The sequence below is a fragment of the Apium graveolens genome, chromosome 7 (assembly GCF_009905375.1).
Source record: "Apium graveolens cultivar Ventura chromosome 7, ASM990537v1, whole genome shotgun sequence".
NCBI classification, from domain to species: domain Eukaryota; kingdom Viridiplantae; phylum Streptophyta; class Magnoliopsida; order Apiales; family Apiaceae; genus Apium; species Apium graveolens.
Genome location: NC_133653.1, coordinates 134,617,106 through 134,626,563, shown reverse-complemented (window position 1 = coordinate 134,626,563; position 9,458 = coordinate 134,617,106). Strand labels below are relative to the sequence as shown.

General features: G+C 34.8%; 1 protein-coding gene across 1 annotated transcript; it reads left to right on the top strand.

Moving 5' to 3' along the window:
• Window positions 1-1,163: 1,163 nt before the first annotated feature.
• On the top strand, window positions 1,164-8,756 carry LOC141671346 (SUMO-activating enzyme subunit 2-like). Its single transcript, XM_074477553.1, has 11 exons — window positions 1,164-1,449; window positions 1,535-1,624; window positions 4,611-4,694; window positions 4,776-4,994; window positions 5,496-5,597; window positions 6,092-6,550; window positions 6,657-6,886; window positions 7,457-7,550; window positions 7,675-7,857; window positions 7,944-8,041; window positions 8,115-8,756. The coding sequence occupies exons 1-11, from the start codon at window positions 1,405-1,407 to the stop codon at window positions 8,437-8,439; spliced, it is 1,929 nt and encodes a 642-aa protein (XP_074333654.1). The 5' UTR covers window positions 1,164-1,404; the 3' UTR covers window positions 8,440-8,756.
• The last annotated feature ends 702 nt before the right edge of the window (window positions 8,757-9,458 follow it).

Genomic DNA, 9,458 nt, shown 5'->3' with positions numbered 1-9,458 from the left:
TAGTTGAGATCTAAATATGGAACCATTTACCCGCAAGGGTTGTTTCAGTTGGTTAAAGAGGGGATGACTATCTTCTTGATCACAGGTTCCAATCTCACGCGAGAAGAATTAATGATTTATGTCTCCTAAGCCAGAATGTGTCGCGCTATTGCATGAGCCTGAGTTTACCCAGTATGCACCCGAAGGGTAGCAGCTGCGGATTCTGTACGATAAAAAAAATCTGGAACCATATCAATTTTTAACAATTAAATATATTCGATTTTCAACTTTTGACGATTTAATTTTTACCCTATGAGAGCATCTCCAACCATGACCTCCTGTTAGCTAAAAATCCTATGTGGCACTGATATATAGATATTAGGTAAAAAAAACACCACTCCAACCACATCACCAGTTAGCAAAAAATTTAGATATCCTTCGTCTTGTCTTGTATATTTGTTGAATCTGTAGGTGTTAGCTATATCTTACACGTCAGATTTATTTCATGTTTAAACCTAAATCTACACATTACTACGTACATATACACATTAATACATGCATATATTTATATAATATTTAATACATAAATATTAAAATTATTATTTCATATATAATATTTTCAATTTATATAATATTAAGTGTGAAAATATTATTCTCTTATTAACAAAATTTATTAATTATTTTTAACAAACAATATATATATAATACAATATATATTAGTAATTTTTTATTTAAAATATTTTTGTAATATTTATATGTGATTATATTTTCAGTTGTAATAATTATTAACTTACAATTATATATTTTATTCATGTATTGAATTAAGTATTAACTAAATTTATTTTATTATATAAAGTTTATATATATACATACAAATCTGAAAAATAGGAATAAAATAATATTTTTGAATATAGCTAATGATTATAACTACTACCACTGGAGTGTATGGTCTTACAAATTCAATAAAATTTTAAATATTCCTGATTTGGTTAACCATTTTAGCCATCATGGTCGGACATGCTCTGACCGAGAAAAATGATTTGAATTTTACCCATTTCAATTTCAATATTTTATTTGGTCCAACTTCCAAAGTAAAAACCGGTGTAAAACAGTGAACTAGTAAATGCAGCCGAAGAAGACTTTGCATTTTTCTAATCTTTCGTCTCTTCAGATTCTTCCTTTTCTTTTCAAAATCTCAGTAGACTAATTATATTTTTCTATTATTTTTTATTTAGGAAACAATTAAATTTAATTGGCACCCCCGTTTACTCGACGAAGAACGCTCCCAAGATTCCCAAAAACAATTATATTCTCCCCCCCTTTCTTTTGGTTCCTTCCTAACACAAAAAAAAACCCCTCCAATTTATACGCACACCCAGACCCAGTACATTTGAAGCACTTAATTAATTCATTTTGGTCTTCTCAATGGCTACTGCTGATGCTACTGACCACCAATTCTCTGCAATCAAGGTTCAATTTTGGCTTGTTTTTCTACTTTTTCAGAATTTATAGTGAATGCGAAGGTTTTGATTTTTGTGGGTTATTTTTAAATTAGGGCAAGAAAGTTTTAATGGTTGGTGCTGGTGGTATTGGATGTGAGCTTCTCAAGACTCTTGCTCTCTCTGGCTTTCAAGATATTCACATAGTCAGCTCTCTCTCTCTTTCTCTCTCTCTCTCTCTCTCTCTCGCTCTCCCTCTCTCTCTCTCTCCCCCTCTCTCTCCCTCCCTCCCTCTCTCTCTCTCCCTCTCTCTCTCCCTCCCCTTCTCTCTCTCTCTCTCCCCCCCTCTATCTATGCACTGTTTTATTTTTTGCTATGAGTTGTTTAATTGCACAGTTCTTTTTAGTTTCTGTAGTTGGGATTTCCGGGGTGCTTATTTGTTGGTGAATTTGTGATTTTTCCAATTGCTAAATTCTGCTTCGCATCTTACTATTTTTAAAAGTATTCCTACATAGCATTGCTATGGAGCTTAGTAACATCATTCTAATGATTGATTAAGTACAAGTGCTTCATAGAATCCTACAACTTTTGAGATCACATGTGCAGTTTACTGTCATCATGATTTTTCGTATTTGTTTTGAACATCTTGATGTATAAATTTTATTTAAAACAAAGTATCTTAGATTATATGGTTGGAAGCTGGAAAGCAGGGGTGCGGCAATTAGATGCTGCACTGCGCACCGGGTGCGGCGGGGGTGCGGCGGTGAGGCGTCATACGCACGGAGTGCGCCACCCGGCGTATCCGTGTATTACTTGGCTGGGATTCCGGGTAGGCGGGAGAGGGGGTGCGGGAGGGGTAAGTTTGGTCATTTTTCAGTCATGGTAAAACAAAGAAGCCAGCCCTAATTCCAGCGACGACTTAGAGAGAGAGAGATCTGTTATTCTTCAATCAATTTGTTTGTGTTAATTTGTTTGGCAATCTGTTTCTGTTTCATAAATCATAATCGATATTACATACATATTTTTGTTCATATGTATGGTGGTAGGTGTTTATGTATTGTATGTCTACATATATGTTATCGATGTAGCTGTCCAAGGTACAGTAGATCTAAATGTCTTTTTTTATATATTTGGGAATACATTGTTAATTTTATTTTTCAATTTTAAATGGTTATTTCTTATTTATAATAACAAAATTTAATTTTTTTTTAAAAAAGTAACCCGATTTAAAGGATAAAATTGATGTAAATGATGTTTTTAATTAATTATATACCATTTATTTATTTATTTATTTATTTTTTAAAATTGCCGTATCCCCACACACCCGTATCCCCATTTTTTCAAATTTGCCGAATTGTTGTATCCCTGCACCATGAATTCCCGCACCTGTGCTTCACAGGTTGGAAGTCTAGTGGATTCTAGGATCTCGGTGGGGTACTTCTCTTAAATTCTTCCTTAATGTAGGGAGAATCAGTGTTATTAAAGGCAAAAAGCGCAGCGAAGCGTGAGGGGTCTCCTACAGCTTAAGCGCGAAGTGCAAAGCGAAACGTGGGCTTTTATAAACAAAGCACACTATATAAAATAATATATTTTCATATATATTAAGATGCTTGTAAACACTAGACATACTACTTAATAATTATAGCCTTAAAAGGTAGAACTAGTCCAATGTTTCATTACTAAAAGATATCAAGAAGGGAGTAAAAATTAAATTTGTAATTAACATCTTCATCCTCTCCAAAATACTCCAACTCTTCATATTACTAGACCAATGTTTGCATTTTACGATCTTGATTGTGACCTTGATCCATATAGTAAACATCATTATATGTTAAGGCATCATCTTCATAAAACGTAGTGATTATCTGATTCTCCTCCAAGCTTCCCAGTTAGCCATTCATTACTTTCATCAATATCATTTAACAATATAGGATCATTTAAAATGGTCCAGTAAGTTAAATACCAGCCCAGCTGTTCAAAATTATATTCAGATTTAATAAAAATACACATTCAAACAAAAGCCCGTTTTTTCACAGCTTTTATGCGCTTCTCGATTCAGCAGAAAGTGTGCTTAAGCAGGGCTTTTGAATTTTCTCTGGCCTTTTTATAAGCGAAGCCCAACAGGTGCGCTTCGCTGCGCCTCCCGCGCGCTTAAGCAGGGCTTTTGAATTTTCTCTGGGCTTTTTATAAGCAAAGCCCAACAGGTGCGCTTCACTGCACTTCCCGCTTAAGCTGCGCTTAAAGCGCACTTTTGATAACACTGGGGCGAATTAGGTTTGTTAAGATTTCCTAGTTATCCAGCTTCTTTCGTTGGCTAATAGTCACTTGTTGAGATACTTTTTTACTAAAATTTGTAAATCAAATCACAGTGAGGGCTCCTTACCCTTTTGTGGTAAATCCTAGTTATCCCTAGATCCAGCTAGTTTGATGTATAAATCTTAAATAAATGCTCTCTTATTCCAAGTAAGATTTGACAAATAATAGTTCTGTGACAAATCGAAGCCTATGAAATTCACAAATGGATGATAAATTGATAATATATATAAACCTCCAACACCCTCCCACCCCCATTCACCCTCTCTCCATCCCTCCCTCTCCCTCTTATATGTGTGTAAATATCTATGTTTATGTGTAGTTTGATTCTTGCTATCAGTTTTTAATTGCATGTTTTTCTTGTCAGTTTCGTAGGTTGGGGTTTCTGCTGTGCTTATTTGTTAGTTAATTTGTGCTTATTTGTTAGTTATCTCTATACAGTTAGGCTACCTTTGCTTAATTATATAAGTTCTCGTTTCTAGTTTTTTCAGTTGGTACAGTCGTGAGCTCAATAACAGGAATAAAATTACTTAGGAGTACGGTTGTTAAAATGTTACTTTGTAATATACATGCAATATCAGTATCATTTGATTGTTACTCTTGTTTCGATCCTCTTTGGTCTTATTACCATATTTTATAAACAATCTTTAACCTTGAGTGTTTCCTAAAGTAGGTATTATATTTTATACTCTCATGGCGAGCTTCCAGCAATAATGTAATAAGTGTTGCTAGGTAGAATAATGATCCTCTCAATAGCATAAATATTTACTCTTGTCAATGACCTCCACTATTCCTTACTAAAGAAAATGGTTTTTATGATTTAGATGTAGAGTTTGATATGGAGTTCACTAGTTATTGGTTCCATCTTGTTTGTTGCAGATTGATATGGACACAATTGAAGTGAGTAACCTTAATCGCCAGTTCTTGTTTCGACAAATACATGTCGGGCAATCTAAGGCCAAAGTAAGAGAATGATTACCATGTATCTACTACTAGTCTAGAATATGTATTATCCCACTGATTAATATTAACTTATTCAATCAGGTTGCTCGTGATGCTGTTTTGAGATTCAGGCCTCAAATTAGTATTACGCCATACCATGCAAATGTCAAAGATCCAGATTTCAATGTGGATTTTTTCAAGCAATTTCATGTTGTATTAAATGGACTTGATAACTTAGATGCTAGACGGCATGTGAACCGCCTATGCTTAGCAGCGGATGTACCTTTAGTTGAAAGTGGGACAACCGGTTTTCTGGGTCAGGTACCTATTTATTATATAACTTTAAAATATTACACTGAGGATTCATTTTCAGTCTGGTCTGATTCTGATTTAAATTAATATCGAAGGTTTATATACAGTCTTGTTATTAAATTGGAATACAATATAATCGCGGATAGATAAGTTGGAATGTGAATCCCTTTTGCTGTTAAATGTAGTTATAGTCAGCATTGGCCATTTAGATGCATTTTATTTATCCGATCTCTTGCAACTCTAGGTTGAATGTGTCACCTAATTGACAAGTTATGTAGATGTGTCCATTATAATCTAGCTGTCAACTTTAGTACTCAAAGTTATATTTCTAAATGACCCCGAAAGGCTGATGATCTTGACCCCCTTAATTTACCAACTCTAAGTTTTTAAGTCATGACATAGGTTGCTAAATAATTTACTTAATGTATTCAAGGTCCTGGCTTACTTTTCTTGATCTTTACACTTAAGAGATCCTCATACACTTTCTTCTCTCATTTTTGCTGGATGCAGGTGACTGTACATGTCAAGGGTAAGACAGAATGTTATGAATGCCAGCCAAAACCATCTCCCAAAACATATCCTGTGTGTACTATTACAAGTACTCCGTCAAAGGTATCCTCACCATACTAATATCTATCCATCGTGCAGTGAATATATATAAGTATAGTTCAATACTACGAACAAATTAATCTTTACCACTACATTTTGTCATTTGGTTGTGTTTGATATGTTTCTTGCTTTTAATGAATTAAAAACATGATATGTGGAATTGGTGGTGTGCAATGGTTTATTTTGGCCGAAAATGGAATGTATATTAGTAACAGAAATGAGTTATTCTGTTTAAGGTGGAATTGGTGGTGTGCAATGGTTTATTTTGGCCGAAAATGGAATGTATATCAGACTAGTAGTACCAGAAATGAGTTATTCTGTTTAAGGTGGAATTGGTGGTGTGCAATGGTTTATTTTGGCCGAAAATGGAATGTATAGTAGTACCAGAAATGAGTTATTCTGTTTAAGGAATTCATTAACGTTGTTTTCCTTATCATTTTGTTGTTTCTTTTGCCTCATGCAAGGTAGATAGTGATTATGGTATTTTAATCATGCAGTTCGTTCACTGTATTGTGTGGGCAAAGGACTTACTCTTTTCGAAGCTCTTTGGCGACAAGAATCAGGAAAATGATCTCAATGTGCGTTCTGGTGATGCCAGTAGCTCTTCAGAACAGTCAGAAGATGTATTTGTTCGCAAGCCTGATGAAGACATTGACCAATATGGAAGAAGGGTTTATGACCATGTTTTTGGTTATAACATTGAGACGGCTTTGTCCAATGAAGAGACATGGAGAAACCGTAACAGGCCGAGGCCTATATATATACGAGATGTTCTGTCAGCTGCACTGACTCCACAAAATGGTAATGCTGAGAACACTAAAACTGTAGATGATCCTCTATCAGTATCTGCGATGGTTGGTCTGGGTCTGAAGAATCCACAGGGGGTGTGGAGCCTTGTTGAAAATTCAAGAATTTTTCTCGAGGCACTAAAATTGTTCTTTTCCCAAAGAGAACAGGTCTGGGGTGATTTTTAACATTTATGTAGTTTATGTAATGCTATTTTCAAGTGCAAATAGGATTCTACTGTAACCAACCCGTGATATCTTGTTTTGCTCTCTGAAGGAAGTAGGGAACCTAAGTTTTGATAAAGACGATCAGTTGGCTGTGGAATTTGTTACAGCTGCTGCTAATATTCGAGCTTCTTCCTTTGGGATTGCTTTACACAGCCTTTTTGAAGCCAAGGGAATCGCTGGTAATATAGTGCATGCTGTTGCAACAACAAATGCTATCATTGCTGGATTGATTGTTATTGAGGCAATCAAGGTGCTTCGAAACGAGACAAGCAGCTATAGGTGCGCTAACAGGCTATGCTCTTCATCACAAATGCATTTTATAAAAAAATTATTTTGAATCTGTTTTGCACGTTGTACTTTGCTGGGTTTCTTTCGGAAGTCGGTGATTTTGTAGTTGCTTTGTTTGATTTAAGCTTATAACGTATTTGGCTAGAAAATATCTATCCCCCCTTGATATACTGTATGCTGCTTATCATCCTATCTTTATAGAGGGAGTTAGATAAATCCTTATTTTAAAAATTAAAAAAAAAGGACTTTCAAAATGGTTTAGTTGCAAGCTTTGTATCATTGTTGTTGATTTAGTTTTTCTAAATAAAGAAGACAATTTTCTTTAGTACTGAAATGTTTTTCTAAATACCCTTCATTTAGATGCAAATATTTAACTCTCAGTATGTTTTCTTTTAGAAGATAATTGTAAAGCCAGATAACTCCTCCTCGACCATTTGATCATGTTGGAGCGTTGCCAAAGAGTCGGCTGATGTCTTAGAATGAATATCCGAGATGCTCTTCCTGTTTGAGTTCGTAATGTATCTTAATTGATGATACTGATCCAAGTTGTAATTTTCATAGGATGACTTACTGCCTTGAACATCCATCTAGAAAGATGCTTCTTATGCCGGTGGAGCCATTTGAACCTAATAAGGACTGCTATGTTTGTTCGGAGGTGAGTTGGTCTTTTATCTGTGTTTTTTTTGCTAATACATCATAGTTTTATTTTATTTGCGAAATTACATACTTGTTATGGTCACCTACTAAAACAAACTATCGTGGATTACTTCTGGAAACAGACACCTCTTCTTCTTGAGATTAACACTCACCGCGCAAAGTTGAGGGACGTAGTTGAGAAAATTGTTAAAGCCAGGCTTGGGATGAGTTTGCCATTGGTCATGCATGGTGCGGCGCTTCTTTATGAGGTTGGAGATGATCTTGATGAAGCCATGGTAGCTAATTACTCAGCAAATCTTGACAAGGTAATGGAACTTCTTTTTTATATATGCCCTTAAATTTTAATCTTAATATTGCAGTAGTTTGAGATAATTAACTGATTTATCATTAGGTTCTGTCGGAGCTTCCTTCGTCTGTTACGGGGGGTACTGTCCTCACAGTTGAGGACCTTCAGCAAGAGCTTTCTTGCAATATAAATATTAAACACAGGTGGTTATCTTTTTAGACTGTAATTATTATTACCCCTTTTCTAATGTTTATATGAATATCTTTATTTTGAAAGGGAGGAGTTTGACGAGGAGAAGGAACCAGATGGAATGATTCTTTCTGGATGGACCCAGTCTCTGACAATAGAGAACCGTAAAAATTCACCTGCTGGTAATGGAACAAGCACTTCCAGTCAAGAAGTTCCGGTAGAAACTGTTGTGGATAATGAATTAGAAATCCTTCAAGAAGTAACTGAAATCCTACCTTTAGGGAAGAAAAGGAAAATTTCTGACAGTTCAAATGCCTCGAGTATATCTTTCGAGGAAACAAGCAAGAGAATAGCTGAGGAACTGGTACAGTGTAAGGATCAAGACAATGGAAAGAAGAAGAAGTTGCAATAGAAAGCTCAGGTTCAGTAGATAACAGATGGCATCATAGTTCTGTATCATTTTTAGAGAGAGTTTTCATGTTTCTTTTTCTTGAGAAGTGATTATGTTAGGGCCAAGTTGAAGTTCCTTTGAGCCAAGACACATGTATCTAATCATCCCAAATAGCACCATTGTTTCCGTTGACTTTAGCCAGACTGTAGCTAGCTGCTAACACATTGTTAACAACGGTGACAATGGAGCTGGGACCAAAGTTACATTTTTGATGATCCAAAGAATCTTTTCATGTTATTAAATTTTATGGGTAAGAGCAACTCCTATCCAACATCTTAGGATCCTTTTATCAAAATTTGATGGATTCGATAAAATTTGGCACTCCTACAGCATTATAGTAATTTTGTAAAAGGTTAAGATATTTTGCATAACTGTTATTTTTCTTGTTTTTCTTATTTATATATTCATTTTCCTTCTTTTTCGTACTCCTTTTCTCTCTCTTATTTAAAAAATATGAATATGGTTTGAATTTAATATAATAATATTAAGTAATCAAAATAAGAAATGTTGTTGGAGTTTTAGCCTATAGTATTTTAAATAACGAGGATACTATTATTTTATCTAATTTTAAGGATCATAGAAGGACATGACCTTTGACATTTACTTGAAATATTGGTCAATTATAATGTGGTGTAGAGCAATTTACCACATATTCATTGTACTTAAATTGCAGCTATTTTTCACAATATATATCGCATCTGAGAGGCACCTGAAGCATCATCATCACTGGTATAATCACCGTTGTCATACTCATAATACAGCCACAGCCAGCCTATGTATTATAAAATAGAATGCAATGTATTACAAGGGGATTAAAACGCAAACAACACTTTCCGCCTGCTCTGTTTTTTGACTTAGCATCCATGCTTTTCATATTCAGTGCTCTCTCCGTCAAATAACAAGCCCTATTGTCATCTGTTTCTGAATGTACTTCATCTTCTTAATTTCTCCCGTATATAACACATCTTCCTTCTTATAGT